The following is a 19,007-nucleotide window of genomic DNA, read 5'->3' on the forward strand; positions in this document are numbered from 1 at the left end:
TTAGCCAATGCTGAAGCGGGCGCATGCGCAGTAAACCCAGCTGAAGTACTGCTGCCCAGCTGAAGTACTGCTGCGGCTGAGGCCATGTAACCTAGCACTCTCTGAAATTTTTTCAGAGGCGTGAGGCTGTTCATCTGAAAGGACGCGGCTAGTCGCTGAACACGGCGCGCGCGCTGTGTAGATAAGCTGAGCCGTCATTGCCACGGAGTCTAGTTCTATTCCAAGGAAGGAAATTGCCTGACTGGGCTGTAGTGAGCTCTTGGTCCAATTGACTGCAAGACCCAAACTGTTCAGATGGCTGAGGAGAACTGTTCTGTGAGACAGCAGCTCCGTATATGACTGTGCCATAATCAGCCAGTCGTCCAAATAGTTCAGAATTCGCAAGCCCTGACTCCGCAGGGGTGCGAGCGCCGCATCCATGCACTAGAGGCATGGCCTCATCGTGGGCATGGTCCAGCGGGATTTCCATTCACGACATATGTGTGGCAGCGGGCTGGGCTTCCCCCTCCACATTTGTCAGATTTTACAATCTGGAAGTGCCCGCCCTGCAGGCAAAACTACTAGCGGTTTAATACGCTACAGCTCCCCTGGTGAGCTGCACTGATGGGACTCATTCCACACAGACCGGCACCGGCGCTCTGTCGTTCCCTTCCCACTATGTGCTTATGTATTACACACACACTGGCCCGCACTCTTGCCGGCCAAATATTATTTCCCCACTCACAAGGGCTCCCCCGGGTCCCTCATGCAGTGGATGCTTGGCGCGCACGGCGTTGACAATGGGTTCCCGTAGCGTAAGCTAGCCTACGCAATACGAGAGAACCTCTCGTAAGAGAACGAATCGGTTACCTAACGTAACCTCGGTTCTCTCTAGATGAGGGAACGAGTATTGCGTAGCCGGCCGTGCTTCAGCGCCACGGCGACTTTCGCTTCATTCAATGAAAACCAGGGTTCCAGCCTACGAACTACGCTTATATGCACTCTAGCCACGGCCATTTTGGCGGGCTTTGATGCAGTAAGCGCGCGGACGCCTCTCATTGGACGCGAGTTCGCCCAAGTTCGTCTATAGGCTGCAGCAGTTGCCGCAGAGCAACCAATGAGCTCGCTAGTGTTATGCTTGAGTAACGGAGCAGACGAGGAGATGCGGATCCAAACGCAGTTGAACTTTATTAATTGAACAACACAGGAAAAACACAAAGTAACAACCCACGATGGGGAAATGAAACATAAACTGAGTGAGCTGACCAAGGTAAACACGAACAGGGAACTCGGGAGGGAAAGATACACCGGGTTGACATCAAACAACGATAGACGAAGACTGAACAAAGACACAGGGTATAAATACATAAACAAGGGAAAAAGGGACCAATGAACAAACAGAACTCAAACAAGATAACAAGGTGATTAACAGAAGTAAAAGGCAAACTAATGAGGACAGGTGAAAACAATGAACAGAGGAAACACGAACGCTAACAAAGAGACTATGGAGTTACATAAGGGACTAAAGTGAAAACTAAGAAATGCAAAAGTGACAACAATGGTAAACAAAAGGGCAACAGTGAAACAAGACAGGGTATTCATAACAGAGCCCCTCTCAAAGGATCGGTTTCCAGACGATCCTAGAAGACAAAGACAAAAGACAAAAAACCCACAGAGAACAAAATGATGGCACCGGGGCAGACAGGCAGACCAGGGGGGCACAAGAACAAGGAGGCAGTCCAAGGGGCACAGAGGGCAGGCAGGAAGTCCGGGGGCCACGAGGGAAATGAGACAGTCCACGGGGGCACAAAGGGAGATGAGACAGTCCACGGGGGGCACAAAGGGAGATGAGACAGTCCACGGGGGCACAAGGGACAATTAGGCAGTCCATGGGGGCACAAAGGGACAGGTTTCGATGGTCTGGGAGCTGGCCACCGGGCAAGGGTAGGTGCAGGAGGCCTGGGAGCTGGCCACAGGGCAAGGATAGGTTTGGGGGACCTGGGAGGAGGCCACTGGACAGGGACTGGGTCAGGAGGCCTGGGGGGAGGCCTCAGGACGGGAACAGGGTCAGGAGGCCTGGGTGGAGGCCACCGGACAGGTACTGGGTCAGGGGGCCTGGGAAGAGGCCACGGGACTGGGACTGGGTCAGGAGGTCTGGGAAGAGTGTGAGGTGGAGCCAAGGAGGACTTCGGAGGCGGAGCCGTAGATGACTTGGGAGGCGGTGCCAAAGGAGGCTTAGGCAGGGCCGTGACAGACTCAGGCGGTAAGGCCTTGGGCAGGTCAGGAGGCGGAACAGTGTAGAGGCGATGGTGTAGAAGGCTCAGAAGTCGGAGCCACTGGAGGTGGAGCCGAAGGTGGCGAGGGCGAAGAAGGCTCTGAAGACGGAGCCAATGGAGGCTTCGGAGGCGGAGCCGGGAGAGGCTCGGGAGGCTCCGGAGGTGGAATTGAAGGAGGTTCAGGAGGTGGAGCTGAAAGAGGCTCAGGAGGCGGAGCCGAGGTAGGCGGCACCGTGGGAGGCTTTAGGAGCGGAGACCAGGAAGACTCTGGAGGCTCTGGGGGCAGAGACGTAGGAGGCTCTGAGGGTGAAGCCGTCGAAGGCTTGAGTGGCTCGAGAGGCGGGGCCGGAGGAAGCTCGGGAGGTGGAGCCATAGGAGGCTCGGGGGCTCTGAGGGCGGAGCCGTCGAAGGCTTGAGTGGCTCGATCGGCGGAGCCGTAGGAGGCTCGGGAGGCTCGGCGGGCGGTGCCGTCGAAGGCTTGAGTGGATCGAGAGGCGGAGACATAGGAGGCTCTGGAGGCGGAGCCGCAGGAGGCCCCGGGGGCGGAGCTGCAGGAGGCTCGAGAGGCTCTGGGGGCAGAGCTGTCGAAGGCTTGAGTGGATCGGGAGACGGAGCCGTAGGAGGCCCTGGGGGCGGAGCCGTAGGAGACTCAAGAGGCTCTGGGGACGGAGCCCTGGAAGGCTCGAGAGGCAGAGCCCTGGGTGGCTCGAGAGGCCTGGAAGGCGAAGCCCTGGAAGGCTTGAGAGACGGAGCCGTGGGAGGCTCGAGAGGCTTGAGGGGCGGAGCCCTGGCAGGCTCGAGAGGCGGAGCCCTGGCAGACTCGAGAGGCTTGAGAGGCGGAGCTCTGGGAAGCTCAGAGGGCGGAGCTCTGGAAAGCTTGGGAGGCTTGAGAGACGGAGCCCTGGAAGACTTGAGAGACGGAGCCCTGGAAGGCTCGAGGGGCTTGAGGGGCGGAGCCTTGGTAGGATCGGAGGGCGGAGCTCTGGAAGGCTCGAGAGACTTGAGAGGCGGAGCCCTGGAAGGCTCGAGGGGCTTGAGGGGCGGAGCCCTGGAAGGCTCGAGGGGCTTGGGAGGCGGAGCCCTAGAAGGCTCGAGAGGCTTGAGAGGTGGAGCTCTGGGAAGCTCGGATGGCGGAGCTCTGGAAAGCTCGGGAAACTCGGATGGCGGAGCTCTGGAAAGCTCGGGAAACTTGGAAGGCGGAGCCCTAGAAGGCTCGAGAGGCTTGAGAGGTGGAGCTCTGGGACGCTCGGAGGGCGGAGCTCTGGAAAGCTCGGGAAACTTGGATGGCAGAGCTCTGGAAAGCTCGGGAAACTCGGATGGCGGAGCTCTGGAAAGCTCGGGAAACTCGGATGGCGGAGCTCTGGAAAGCTCGGGAAACTCGGATGGCGGAGCTCTGGAAAGCTCGGGAGGAGGAGCCCTGGAAGACTCGAGAGACTTGAGAGACTTGGGAGGCGGAGCCCTGGTAGGCTCGAGAGAGGGAGCCCTGGAAGGCTCGGGAGGTGCTGACTCTAGGATGGGCACGACCACTGGCGCTGGCTCTTGGATGGTCACGGTTACTGGCACTGGCTCTTGGACAATCGAGGCATCTGGTACTGGCTCTTGGACGGTCACGGCTACTGGCACTGGCTCTTGGACGGTCACGGCTACTGGCACTGGCTCTTGGACGGTCACGGCTACTGGCACTGGCTCTTGGACGGTCGAGGCCGCAGGCGCTGGCTCAGGGACGGTCGAGGCTACAGGCGCTGGCTCAGGGACGGTCGAGGCTACAGTCGCTGGCTCAGGGACGGTCGAGGCTACAGGCGCTGGCTCAGGGACGGTCGAGGCTACAGGCGCTGTCTCAGGGACATCTGAGGCTACAGGCGCTGGCTCACTGACGTTTGAGGCTACAAGCACTGGCTCACTGACGTTTGAGGCTATTGGCACCGGCTCACTGACGTCTGAGGCTACGGGCTCTGGCTGGGTTACCGTGGTAAGCGCCGGCTTGGGTTCGCTGGGCGCTGAGGGCAGAGCCAAGGGGGGTTCAGAGCATGGGGCTGTGGCAGGCGGAGGCTGGAGTGCAGAGACCTCTCCCTTTCTCCTCTTCCTCCGGGCTGATGCGACTGGCGAAGCTGGGATGTTGTTCCTGGTCAGCGTGGCTTCAGGTTCGCTGACCGTGGCTGGCGAGGGCTCAGGCTCGCTGACCGTGGTTGACGAGGGCTCAGGCTTGCTGATGGTAGAGGCCGTAGGCGCTGGCTCGCTCACTGTGACATGCGTGGCCGCTGGCTCGCTCACTGTGACATGCGTGGCCGCTGGCTCGCTCACTGTGACATGCGTGGCCGCTGGCTCGCTCACCGGGGCAGGCGTGGGCTCTGGCTCGCAGACCGGGGCAGGCGTGGGCTCTGGCTCGCAGACCGGGGCAGGCGTGGGCCGGGAGGCGGAAGCCTGTCTTCTCCTCCTCCTCGGGCAGACGAAGAGGCCGCGCTGGCTCGTTGACAGGCGTGAAAGGACGAACCACGGGCGAATGGAGGGTCAATACTGTGGGAGGCGCTACGGGTTCTCCTCGATGACGTCCACTGTTAGAGGAGAACCGCAGGCCTGTAGGGTCTCCTCTACTAACGCTGAGAGCGTCCAGTCGCGCGTTGGCGGTGGCAACCGCTCCTTCAGCCCGTCACTCAGATTGCCTCGGAAGAAGACCACAAGGGAGGAATTAGGGAAGTCTGAAACGTTTGCCAGGACAAGAAAGTCGTGGATGTGGTCTTCTATCGGTCGGTCCCCTTGCTTAAGGCAGAGCAGTTCGTAGTTCGCTCTTTGGACTGCTGGATCCATGGGTGGTCTATCGTTCTGTTATGCTTGAGTAACGGAGCAGACGAGGAGATGCGGATCCAAACGCAGTTGAACTTTATTAATTGAACAACACAGGAAAAACACAAAGTAACAACCCACAATGGGGAAATGAAACATAAACTGAGTGAGCTGACCAAGGTAAACACGAACAGGGAACTCGGGAGGGAAAGATACACCGGGTTGACATCAAACAACGATAGACGAAGACTGAACAAAGACACAGGGTATAAATACATAAACAAGGGAAAAAGGGACCAATGAACAAACAGAACTCAAACAAGATAACAAGGTGATTAACAGAAGTAAAAGGCAAACTAATGAGGACAGGTGAAAACAATGAACAGAGGAAACACGAACGCTAACAAAGAGACTATGGAGTTACATAAGGGACTAAAGTGAAAACTAAGAAATGCAAAAGTGACAACAATGGTAAACAAAAGGGCAACAGTGAAACAAGACAGGGTATTCATAACAGCTAGCTAGCCCGCTCAAGGTCTGCAGTTGCTGCACTGCGTTGACAAATGATACAAAATTAAGGATAATTTTTTGGCTTCAATATCTCAGAAAAGATGAATCTTTCCCGTAGCGTAAGCTAGCTTACGCAATACGAGAGAACCTCTCATAAGAGAACCTCTTTTTTTCCAAGATGTTAACTGGACACTTGCAGAATTAAACATGCATAATGAGGTAACTTGACACTTAATTAGGTCCTGTGGCAACGATGTAGCATAGTAGTGTTGTAAATAGTTTTTGTTGCATACATTTTTCTTTTTAAACTATACTTTAAAAAAACAATATAAGGCAGAATTTAGCGTATATTGCGCAGGAAGCTTTACCTGGAATATACTATTACGAAAGTAGCCAAAAAATGAATAAATACTTGGTGCTCATTTAAATGATTCCATTGTCAGTTATCATGTTTTTAAAGACATCTCCCTTTAAACCATGTTAACAGTAGCCTGCAGGCTAAATCATACCCTTTGTATGGTGATGTATATGTTTTGTGATCCACACTGACGTTCTGTTGTGATCTAGCCAGTGCTCTGATCTGGAATCAGCTCTCCCTGAGGAACTCATCAGCCAAGCTTGGCTTATGCTTCACTTCGGGCATGTTTGAAGTCACATGCTTTGACTTTCAAATGGGCTATCATCACAACTTCCCCTATAGCCTTCAGCACATGCTGAGAAACCAAAATCTAAATTATGAGACTCCATTAAGACTTTAACCTAACCAATCCGTTTCACTCACAGATTGAAGTAGATTTTTAATTCATTTGGATTTTTAATAAAAAATTTTAACTTTGATAATTAAGGTGCATGATTATGGTAGGTAAAAAAGGGTGTCTAAATTGGGTCAGTCTAGTAAAAACAAAACATATTTTGTGAGGTCTGGATTTGAACCCAGGTCCCCTGCAAACTAAACCACAATTTTACCACTGGGATCTTACACATTGAAATTGTATAACTATGTTTTTAATATTAACTGCATAATTACTTTGTTACCAAACCTTACACCGTAACCTTGTCCATTACCAATTGCGCCAGGACTGCCACTGGTGCCCCCTCAAAAATAAATTAATAAAATTGGTTCATAATGCCCCCCGGACAGAATACAAAATTTCAAAGACTGGCTTTACTTCCCTTCTTTCTCTTTCCTTCCACTTCTGTATTATGTCTTTATTTAATTTCACCCCTGAATGGAGATCCTAATGAAACTGATTGGTTTTTCTATAGTTGACTTGGAGATTTTCTCCCAGGCGCTGATTTGCTCTGTATATCTCCTTAACCCTGAATGACCGCACTGTCAGTTTTCCCCTGGCAGCTTCTGGCAGGTGATGCATGAACTGATCTGTGGTCAAATTATGACAGTGGTCACATTAAATGGAAGCTGAGTGGTAGATTTGATGGTATTTAGAGACATTTCACTCTGCATTTTAACAGCCCATCCATGTGAAATGAAAATGTTGTTTTTCGGTCCTGATTTGATAAAAGATGAGATAATAATCTCTGTTGTCTAAGGCCTTAATACTGTATGATGAATGTGAGTCTATGGGATATGGAATATAGGGTCTTTGTGTTTCACAAATATATGGTCATGCATGCTTTTGCTGTGATCAGTAAGGCAGCCAAATTGCTTATTATTTTGGTCAGTGTTGTAAGTGTTTTTGTTGTTTGCTGATTTGTCATATTGCACTCTCACTCTAAATAACTCCAAAAGTAAACTGTAACTTGCTGAAAGGGTTTTTCTTCCAGACAAAAACAAAGTGTCTGTAGTTGTCTGTGTGCATGCAGACATGTTTAACAGGAATATTCAGTGTTCAATACAAGTTAAGTTCAATCGACAGCATTTGTGGCATAATGTTGATAACCACAATAATTTATTTTGACCCGTCCCTCATTTTGTTTAAAAAAAAAAATACAAAATCTGGGTTACAGTGAGGCACTTACAATGAAAGTTCACTTACCATTTCTGCGTAAAGTTATATCCAATTTTACAACTTTGTTTTTTTTTTTTTATTTTCTTTTTAAGAAAAGTCGAAATACATTTTTGTGGTAATCACATCATGCCACAAATGGTGTCAATGGACCTTAACTTTTATTGAATTTGGAATATTCATTTAATGGTTCTTTAACAAAATATTGTACTAATCTTTTTTATATATATTTATATATATTGCATTCAATTGATCACAAAGTTTAGTCAGGACATTACTGATGTAAAAAAAAACACACCATTTGAAAAAGTTATTTTGATCCAATCTAAAGGGGCCCCATTTCCAGCAGCCATCACTCCAATGCCTTATCCTTGAGTAATCATGCTAAATTGCTAATTTAGTATTAGCAAATCACTTGCCATTATATCAAACACAGTTGAAAGCTATTTGGTTCATTAAATTAAGCTTAACATTGTCTTTGTGTTTGTTTTTGAGTTGCCACAGTATGCAATAGACTGGCTTGTCTTAAGGTCAATATTAGGTAAAAAATGCAAAAATCTTTGTCTAGAAACTCATCAGTCAATCATTGTTTTGAGGAATGAAGGCTATACAATGGGAGGGCAGTGGTGGCTCAGTGGTTGAGGCTCAGTGGTTGAGGCTCAGGGATACTGACCAGAAGATCGGTCGGCACCACCAAGATGCCACTGTTGGGCCCTTGAGCAAGGCACTTAACTCCAGGTTGCTCCGGGGGAATTGTCCCTGTAATAACTGCACTGTAAGTCGCTTTGGATAAAAGCGTCTGCCAAATGCATAAATGTAAAATACAATGCTTGAAATCGTAAAAAAAAACTGAAGATTATGTTCAGAAGGTGTACACTACAGTTTTCAAATACAAAGGACAGCTGGCTCTAACAAGGACATAAAGAGATGTGGAAGGGCAGATGTACAAATAAACAAGAAGATAAGTACACCAGAGTCTCTAGTTTGAGAAATAGATGCCTCACATGTCCTCAGCTGACAGCTTCATTGAATTCTACCCACCCAAAACCAGTTTTATGTACAACAGTACTGCCCTACAAAGGTTAAGTGCAGTAACTACGCAAACAAAGAAACAGAGAAAAAGGCCTTTAAAGTTTTTATACCAGCCAGTCAAACATGTTATGGGTAGATTAGTGGTAATGCATTTATCCTGAAACGGGACCTAATTTAACCCAGATATTTTTTCACAAGACAGAACACATGTCATAAAGCCCATTAGAAGTCTTAACTCATTTTTGACCAAATTTGTAGTTACTGCACTTAGCCTTTGTAGGGCAGAGTAAAGAGAAGACTCTGGTGCAGGCCTTATGGGAAGAATTGCAAAGAAAAAGCCACTTTTGAAATAGAAAAACAAAAAGAAAAGGTTAGAGTGGGCAAAGAAACACCGACATTGGACAACAGATAATTGGAAAAGAGTGTAATGGATCTTAACCCCATTGAGATTTTGGGGGATCAACTAGACTGTAAGGTGAGTGAGAAGTGCCCGACAAGACAGTCACATCTATGGCAAGTGCTACAGGAAGTGTGCAGTGAAATGTCACCTGAGTATCTGGACAAACTGACTGCTAGAATGCCAAGGATCTGCAAATCTGTCATTGCTGCATGTGGAGGATTTTTTGATGAGAACTCTTTGAAATAGATTAAGATGTTCTGAATATGTATTTAATATAATAGTAATTTTTCTCTCACAGAGGTGGAGCAGATCGAAGCCATCGCAAAGTTTGACTACGTGGGTCGGACTCCTAGAGAGCTGTCCTTTAAAAAAGGTGCATCCCTTTTGCTATATCACCGTGCATCTGAAGACTGGTGGGAGGGCAGACACAATGGTGTGGACGGGCTCATACCTCACCAGTACATAGTTGTACAAGACCTGTGAGTATATAAAACAAAATAAAATCAATGTTGTTGAAACAATTCCCATGCATTTTAAGGGGCCTGTTCTAATGTATTACTAATTCAGTGTAGAGTCCACCCAGAACACACAAGCAAGCACATAACATTGCCCTGACAACCACCTACAACACAAGTTTTTCATGGGCAAAAATCCCTCACATTTTCTTCACAAAATGTAAAAGTCTAGTTCCTACTAATATGTACAGGAGGCTTGGCACTAGTTACAGTACAAATGTACGTTGCATTGAGAGAAAGTGTTGTCCTCTGGGTAATTTATGACTTATCAACCTGACAATTTGTCTGGTCAATGTGGAAAATGAGATAGTAATGGGAAAGATCTTTGTAATGTCTATTTCTCTTTAGGGATGATGCATTCTCTGATAGTCTGAGTCAGAAGGCAGACAGTGAGGCCAGCAGTGGACCTTTACTGGATGATAAAGCCTCATCCAAAAACGATCTACTCTCTCCATGTGAACCCTCGCCTGATTACAACTTCAGTGGAGTCATGGGCCGGTTAGTAGCCAATCTTCTAATTATGTTAAACTGTTCTTGTATTTATTCCACACATTTCCATCCTCAGGAAGAATGAACAATTAGAGTAAAAGTGTTTAATCTTGTCCCACTTCAGCTTACAGCTTACTCACTTATCTTTTAAAGTTTGAGACATGAGTAATTTGCAAAATATTAATGATTTAAGACACTACAGCTCTGTTTCTGAATATAGTATAGAGCTGAATCGCTGCCTACTGCCTCCATGTAGGCAATCACCTTCGGTCATAGAACCTCATAAGAGACACATTTGGAACACTCTAGGTAGACCGCAACCTACTGTGCCACACAAACAGCACTCCACATAGCAGACTCGTTTATTTTAACAGAATTTGATGTTAGCATGTTGCTAAGCTAACACACCACACTCAGATAACCATAAAATAAAATACATGGCACACAAATTAGGTAAAATAGATGTTAATAGATAACATATAACGACTAATAACTATTTTTATTAATATGTTTCAGTATTGAATGGGATATGCTGTATGTATTTATTTATAATCAACCGTTTTGTTCGCCTTGGCAGCCATCTTGGATTGCTTGTCGCAATGCATTCTGGCTTTTGCTTCTCTGCGAAGGATACTTGCATTGCAGTTAGAGTTTCGTTAAAAGAATATATCTTAAAAGGCAGGAAACCTTTGAGCAAAACAATGGATTCAAGACTTTTCCTGTGTAATTGTGCCTTTCCATAGGGTTAGGTTGCGGTCTGATGGGTCTTCTGTCCCTCGGCACCGCAGTGGCATAGATTCTAACAGTCCTCCCCATGACACACCACCACGGGCTGCCGCTTGCCCCAGCAGTCCCCATAAGATGGCAGTCAGTAGAGGCCACATTGAAAGCCCAGAGAAGAGACGTTTGGGAACATTTGGCAGTGCCGGCAGCATTAACTACCCAGAGAGAAAGGTCTATCCCGAGGGTCACCCACTCAGGCCTGTCCCAGGAGCAACGAGACACAGCAGCCTTGGGGATCACAAGACCTTAGAAGCTGAAGCCTTAGCAGAGGTGGGTGTTTGCTCATTTTATATGCTAATTAAAATTTAAATATGTATAATGAGGACTAACAGCAAAATCTTTGTTACATGTCATTTTGTTTTCTTTACATAAAAGAGGAACTGATTGGAATACATTTTGAAAGCATTTATAATTATCTAGCATATTTAAGCATATAAAAGCAAGTTCAAAATGTAGGATTAATTACAATTATCAACAAAAAATTTGTTGATTTGTAAATGTATGATTTATTGTATATACATTTCTATTGCATTCATTCAGTCATTTAAATATTTTCAGTAAATCCTCTTCTGCACCGTTATTAATCAAAGCTCTTATTCAAAGAGTCTTTTAAGTTGTAGTGAGGAAAGCATCTTGGCTTTTCTCTTGATCCATGTTATTAGCCTAGAATTATGTGTGCCTGTAAAAGCTGGCAGGATTTTGCCCAGCAGTAACAAAGAGCTGGCACCCACAAGCAGATATCAGCATGACTGGCACTGATCCATCTCTTTCATTTGCAGAGTAAAATAATAAAGTCTGAGACACTTGGAACATCTAATGATCTTTTGTAATGGCCCCTCTGTGTCTTTGCCCACCTAATGAAATGAAAATAGTTTCTATGGATACAGATATCAAAATGAAGGCATGACTGATATTGTTGGAGAGAATTGTGTGTTTTTTATTATTATTATTTGATCATGTAAAATGCACATTGAATGATCTGATTAACATTATTGCTTGACATACAATTTAGGGGACATGTGCAAATGTGTTTCAGGGTGGGTGTGGGGTTATTAATGACATCTGCTCAGTAATAAGTCCTCGCGAGGTGCTTTTTTCTGTGTGTGTCTCTTCATGAGCCTTTTATCTTCTGGACATAAAATTTTTATGGCCTGCTCAGTTGTAAGAGGGAACGGAGATGGTTGGTCTTGAAAAAGGGAAGGCAGGCAGACAGTTTATAGTCTATAAGGATGGTTGGGACACTGTGTGTATATCAAACATAATCTGCCATGGTGATACACTAGATTTAGCCCCTGGAAGGGTCGAGATTTCTAAGGCCATAGCACAGTAAATACTTTTATTGATAAGCTGGTAAACATACTGTAAATAATGATGAAAGCCAAAACTATTAAGTGTAATGGATGAATATTTGCAGAGTTATCACTTGTTTCCTAGAGGGGTGTCAAAATGACAATTTTCACCTTTGAGTTCAGCACCCCTTATTGCTCTATTATTGTTATTGCTTTTAGATTGTGGTTTAGTACAAACTTTCTTTTTTGTATCTTCAAAGTTTCTGGTCGAATTGTCATAAAATGACCTAATTAGCTATTTAGTCGTTTTTTGCTACTGTTGTATGTAATGCATTTCTAGCCTTTCTAAAATCTTGCCAATAGTTGGTAAAAAAATCGTTTAATGCTGGTTAATGTAATAAACGTTACAGCAATAATTGCTAATAACAAATAAAATAAGACTACAAAACGAAGCATTACAATTGGGATATGTCTAGAAAATATTGAGGATTAACTTGACCTTCAACCTCCACGTTCCAGATATAAAAATCTACTCAAAAATGGGGAGTATTCCTTTCCAATCGACCTCAAACTTGCATTAAGGTCTAGCACTATTTTGGTATGGAAAGCCCCCTCTTCCCAGTCCAATCAGTTCCCAATGGATAGTTGTTTTTTATTTCATTGAATATCCATTTTCTCTCAGAAAATTATAATGGAAATAAAATGATTTGTGAATTTTCTTTCATGTTGACTTAAACCCAATTAATGAAATACAGCTTATCTATAGAATTATTCTCAACAATAATGCCTTCCAACCAGTTGTTTTTAATAAGAAGTATAGAAATCTGTGTTACAGGATATTGAGAAGACAATGAACACTGCACTTCATGAGCTCCGTGAACTGGAACGCCAAAACACTGCCAAACAGGCTCCTGATGTTGTTCTGGATACTCTTGAACCGCTCAAGAACCCAGTGAGCTCCGAACCAGTAAGCCCCTTGCACACCATCATTATTCGAGATCCAGACGCGGCCCTGAGACGCAGCAGCAGCTCCACCTCTGAGATGATGACAACCTTTAAACCGGCGCTGTCCGCAAGACTAGCCGGGACCCAGCTCAGACCTCCATCTATGAGGCCTGTCCGACCCCCACCAACCCAACACCGCTCCAGCAGCTCCAGCTCCTCTGGGGTGGGAAGCCCTGCTGTGACCCCCACAGAGAAGATCTTTCCAAACAACCCAAGCAATTCTGCAGCCTCCTCTGCCAACTCAGGCGAGAAACCAGGAACCATGTAGCACCACCAGGCCTGTGGTGCAGTGGTAGCTACCTGCACTGGTGAGGGCACAATGCTAATGCCCATGCTAGGAGGTTTAGTTTGCTCCCAATTTTATGCCTTTTTTTGTCTCTTTTATTTTTCCGTTTGAGCTTTGGAAAATTCTGGAAATACACACAGGTCGGAGCTGTGGCCTGGCGTTGTGCACATGTGACGCATTGAGCCTTGGTGCAGTTAACGCAGGTTCAAATCTGGCTCAGGTCATGTCGTGTTCCCCGTCACCTTCTCTTTACTATCTGTCAATAATAGTGGCAAAAAATCTGAAATAAATAAAATAAAAACGGTTATCAGGGTGCAATTGAATGGAAGTCATGGTGAAGTGAAGAATGTAATTCACACATGTAAGAAAGGTTGAAAAGAGAATTAAGACAAAAAATGCCTCAACGCATCTCCTGTTATGATTTTATTTTCATTTCACGACAGAATTAATAAGTCGTCATCTTTGTCCATTTTTTAAGACATTAACTTTTATTCTTTAGCGTGAGCGAGATAAAATAAGTGGTTTGCATTTATTTCTCCTTGCACTGGTTGGCCAGAAGAGTTATGTAATTTAGGCAGGAATAATTTACCTCTCATTCGAGGACTGAGATTGTCCCTCCCTCCAGAACTGGACTGTATATATGGATATACTGTAATAGAACCAAATTGTCACTTGAAGACTGTCTAACATGGCCAGCTTACCTGTGAGCTGTTGTAAATAGAGATATACTGTACTTGAACTTGTAATGCCTTCTGTTTGTAGAATAAGCGATATACATCTAAGTAACAACATAGCCAAGCTGTAAACATATATGAGATGCAGAAAAACCAATATACCAACTAATTGTAAGAAACCTGTGGTAAATTTTTTTTGTTTGTTTGTTTTTCTTGTGTAATATACATTTTGTCAATTAAGTGTCAATCTTGTACAGCCGAGGACAGAACAGGCAGGGAGACTAGAATGGCTTTTATCAAAACAAACATTTACGTCAATGAGTGGATTCTGTATTCTGAGCCATTAACATTAGTTTGGGGAGTGTTTTGCTTATTTCTTGTCTTTGTGAATTTGTCTTTTTTTCTTTTTGTACCACATCAGTTAAAACATTCCTTTATGCTCAAATTATACATAGAGTTTGAATGGGTTTTTATAATTCAATAACATTCTTATAAAGGCCATGAGCTCAGTGTGATTGGAAACATCTATTAATTAGGCACAATTTGTTTCCCTCTCTCAACTGGAAATATCAATACTTACTAAAATTACCAGATGTTTCTCAAGTGACCAATCTGTTACAATTTGTATTGAAAAAAAATGTCCCCAAAGGGGTGAATCATACAAAACATGTCAAGGAGATGTCCAGGTCATATTTTACTCTAAAATATAAAGAAAGAAAATAAATTGAAAAAAACGAGTTGGCAATAATGTAATGTGAACAAATAGTTATCTATTATTTAAATTGTTAAGGTAGTGTAGTGTTTGTTGTACTGCCTATTTACTTTAATGAGAATTAAATACAAATCTCCACTGAGAATAATTAGTAAAAAAACTCGTGAAATGTCCGGAAGCATTATGCTCATGAGAATTTGGTGTGGAAATGTGATTAATTGTCACGAAAACAGTATCACAATGGGGTGGGAATCTAAATTATCGTAAAAATTAGGCTCATTTTATTTTTGTTAAATATTTCTTTATTTTTTGGGGAATAATGTGACCCAGACATGTTTTCGAGAGATTTGCTCAAAAAGGGTCTTGACTAGGCCAAGCATATGATGTAAAAGTGAATCTTGCCCAGTGTAATAAATGATACAATAATAAAATCCATACTGCATTCTTTGTGATTAGGCACAGATCCCTCCCCCAATCTGAGTATACGGTCGCCTTGTCAAACAAGAGAAACTCCACTGCCCCCAATCTGTCATATCGTCTCCAGTTCATCTTCAGCTGTACCACTCCTCCCTGAGCAGATCTTGAGGGTGGTATACCCAGTCGTGTACAAAATTTGCCCGACTGACCTACATATCCCCTTAAATACACTAAGCCTTAAGCTTTAATCCCATCTTCGCCAATTTTACACTTTTGCAGTTTGCCTTAGGACTTGCCACGTCATGTATTCCAATCAGAATGACAGCATGTGAAAGCCTTTGTTGCTAAAAAAAACTAAGAAATCAGGACTGTTTCTACTACTCACAATTTCAATTTGCAATGTTTTGGTGTTATTTCTAGATTTCATTTAAAGTAATACTTGAGCATCATTTGTCTTAGACCTATCTGCATTAATCTTATGTGTCTTGTTTGTGTCATGCTAATTTACTTTCGCATTAGAAACAAATCACTTCCGAGATTCCATGTCCTGTTACTGCCATCTTGAATTACTTTAAAACAAATGGTTTTCACAATGACCGGTAATTAGCTCCTGTCTGAATGCCTCACCTTAGTGGTTGCATGGGCCTGTTGTCTGCATGTGAGGGAGACCAACTTGCATGTGCTTCTCTTTACCAATCAACACTGTCCAATAGAGCAGATAAAGACTGTTAGAGGTGTCTTTCCCTAGGTTTAACACACTATGTCCCTAAACGTGTTAGCCTTTGGCTGTGATTGAGCAAAGGAAAACCAAAACTGTAGCTGCAAGGATTAGGTTAATCTCAGGAAGTGATTCTCATTTAAATACATCAGCTTTTTTTGTTCTTAATAACATTTACCATTGTCAACTAAATAGGCCTCATCAATAACATATGACATATTTAAAGACTATTATTCACTATTAATAAGGCACATATTTATTTTTGGAAGTTCATTTAAATTCAGACATGATATTTCTGCCTAATTACAATTGATAAGTTAATTAATTTGATGCTAAAGACAATGTGCAATGCAATGTATAAAAGTGAGGCTTTCTGAGTCATCCGTTGATGTGCTGTGCTGTAGAGGGTTCCCACAGTCATGGAAAACCTGGCAATGTCAGTTAATTTCAAATCTGTGATTTCCAGGCAATAGTCATGGATGTTAACTAAATAATTGAAACATTTCTGGCATTTTCTATAGTGAATATATTTTTAAACCTCTTAATAATATCTTTAAATTTTAAAAGATCTCATTTCCAGTAATTACAAATGATTGGAAAGTCAGGCAAATGCTTTGGAAAAAATAGATAGCTTAAAAGGTGTGGGAACCCTGGCAAGTACAAATAAGCATGGTATGGTTTGATCAGATTTTCACCTTTGTTTACACACACACACACACACACACACACACACACACACACACACACACACACACACACACACACACACACACACACACACAAGGGCTAAGAATAATAGTGCCCTCTGGTGGACAGAAATGGTCTGTGCGTACACACATGGCTTGTCTCTGTGTCATTTTAAACATTGTAAATCAGGGACTAAAACCTAAATGCTTTACTTTTGTTCATTCTGAGCAAAATCTGTATTATTTTCGTACTGTTTCAGGAGTTCCACAGCCTCCTTTCCAAAAGGTTACTGGTTAGAATGAAATAAAAGAATGGTTATTAATGGTCTTTTAAAAATGACAGTATTCTTTGCTAAGGTGTGTGTTGAAATACCACTTGCAGTGTTACCAGATCTTGCAAGAGAAAAAGCAACATGGTCTGTAAAAACAAGCCCAAATTATGCCACTTGACTCACCAAAATAAGCAATACATTTGTTTCTTGTGTGGTGGCTTTATCGGCATAGAAATCAAAACAAGCAGTTAATTAACAGATAAGAATAATTTTAATTACACACCAGCTTTTGAGCCAAAACCCGTCTGTATTAATGCATCATATCTAACAATAATTCACTGAAGACTTGGACACAACTGAGAAATGTACCTTTTACGTCTAATAATGTTTTCCTTGTGTCTATATTAGCCATGCATGTATACAGTGGCGGATTTAGGCATGGGCAGTCGCCCAGGGCTGTATCTTGGGGGGGTGGGGGGTGGCACCACCACAACTCACTCAACAACAACTCCCAAATTTAATTCAGTTTCATTCCTTGAACCATTTTTAGTCCCTGTTTTAATTTCCCGCTTGCACTAGCAGACATGCACCAAAGGATCGCTTAAATCAGTGTACTATAAGTAATTCACAACCTTGGATCTGCACACACTTACTCATGCTGTAATCAGTTGTGACATGCCGTTTGAGTGTAATAGCATTATCACTCATGAATCTGAATACTTTATTATCAACAGCATAACACCTATTAATTTTCTCTGCTGCTGGGAAATGTATTAAAGAGAAACTTGTAGTTCATCTAAAAATGCAAGGTTTTTCGTTTACTCACCCTTCTGTGTCTTTTCAAACATGTGTGAATTTCTTTCACCTGTGGAACACCAAAAGGACAAAAAAAAAGCACCATAAAAGTAGTCCTGAAGTATGTGCTATATCCTATTCCAAGTCTACTGAAGCCATATGAAATCTTTGTGATAAACAGAACTGTCCATAAATCATTATTCACCGAATATCTTGTTTTACATCTGTCGTCACCATTCACTTGCATTGTACGGAAAAGAGCAGCTTGGACTTTCTGCTCTAAATAACTAATTTTGTGTTCCATGGAAGAAAGTAAGTCATTTGGGCTTCAAAAGACAAAAGGGTGTGTAAATATGACAGAATTTTTATTTTTGCTTGGACTGCTCTTTTAAATTCTATCTGTTGTACAGCTCACTGTCATACAGAATACATACTGTATAGTGCTTATGTAAAGAGCTGATGTCATCAGCTGTGTTTTATAATAAATTATATAGAGTTTACAGAATCTGCCATCCATAACATACTGTACTCAGACAGTCCTGGTCTCATCTGTTTCTAATAATTTGTCTCTCTTCTGTTGATCTCTCCTCTGCCAGTGACCCAAGGCTGTACTGGAAATGCTTAGACTTTTGCTCCAAAGTTAAACCGTATACCCGAGCGAATGCATTGCAGTATATAAGACCTTGTTGGTCTGATAATAGGATGTTGTATGGTACTTGCACGATTACTGAGGCACTTGGTGCATTCCTGTACTTAAATGGACTATGTGATGTTTCTGGAAGTGTGTTTGGGGAATAAATGCTACATTGAGAGTGTATTGAATGTATGCCACAGTGGGTGTTTATTGTATGTGTGCTAAGGTAACAGAAAATATAGGCTTTCTTCTTTTCCGGACACCATGTTCAACAGAATATAAAAAAAGTGCTGTCTGTGTGTAGCAGTGGGTTGTGAAAACTGTTGTTTTGGGTTTTGTTCCTCCTCTGAACACTTCCGTATAGTGATGCTGTTAAATGAGTGTTTGAATGGTTGGATATCCCCCTGTGATGTAATCGTACACCATCCCACTGTTTGGATGTGAACCATAAGTCCAAATAAAGATCTTTTTTTAAAAATGTGATTATTGTCATATTTGTTTTAAAATGTATTTTATAGTCTATTAAAGTAACTTGTTTAGTCCCATTTTTAAAACTTACATTATTACATTTACGCATTTGGCAGATGCTTTTATCCAAAGCGAATTCCAGTGCACTTATTACAGGGACAATCCTCCCAGAGCAACCTGGAGTTAAGTGCTTTGCTCAAGAACACAATGGTGGTGGCTGTGGGGATCGAACCAACAACCTTCAGATTACCAGTTATGTGCTTTAGCCCACTACGCCACCAACACTCACTATTATAATTACCTTGGCTTGTGCTGTGGA

The 19,007-nt window shown here is 43.5% G+C and overlaps 1 protein-coding gene across 4 annotated transcripts in view; it reads left to right on the forward strand.

Moving 5' to 3' along the window:
- srgap3 (SLIT-ROBO Rho GTPase activating protein 3) overlaps window positions 1-18,696 on the forward strand; it is a 122,205-nt gene extending 103,509 nt beyond the window's left edge. For 3 of the 4 annotated variants that reach the window (XM_052140572.1, XM_052140576.1, XM_052140575.1), the window contains 4 exons: window positions 9,244-9,424; window positions 9,809-9,958; window positions 10,693-11,002; window positions 12,842-18,696. In XM_052140572.1, the coding sequence (XP_051996532.1) occupies window positions 9,244-9,424; window positions 9,809-9,958; window positions 10,693-11,002; window positions 12,842-13,294 (1,094 nt within the window). In that variant the 3' untranslated portion in view covers window positions 13,295-18,696. The remainder of the gene's footprint in view (window positions 1-9,243; window positions 9,425-9,808; window positions 9,959-10,692; window positions 11,003-12,841) is intronic. The other variant, XM_052140574.1, reaches the window with a different exon arrangement.
- Window positions 18,697-19,007: the final 311 nt, after the last annotated feature.

Source organism: Xyrauchen texanus, chromosome 13 (assembly GCF_025860055.1).
Source record: "Xyrauchen texanus isolate HMW12.3.18 chromosome 13, RBS_HiC_50CHRs, whole genome shotgun sequence".
Classification (NCBI taxonomy): Eukaryota; Metazoa; Chordata; class Actinopteri; order Cypriniformes; family Catostomidae; genus Xyrauchen; species Xyrauchen texanus.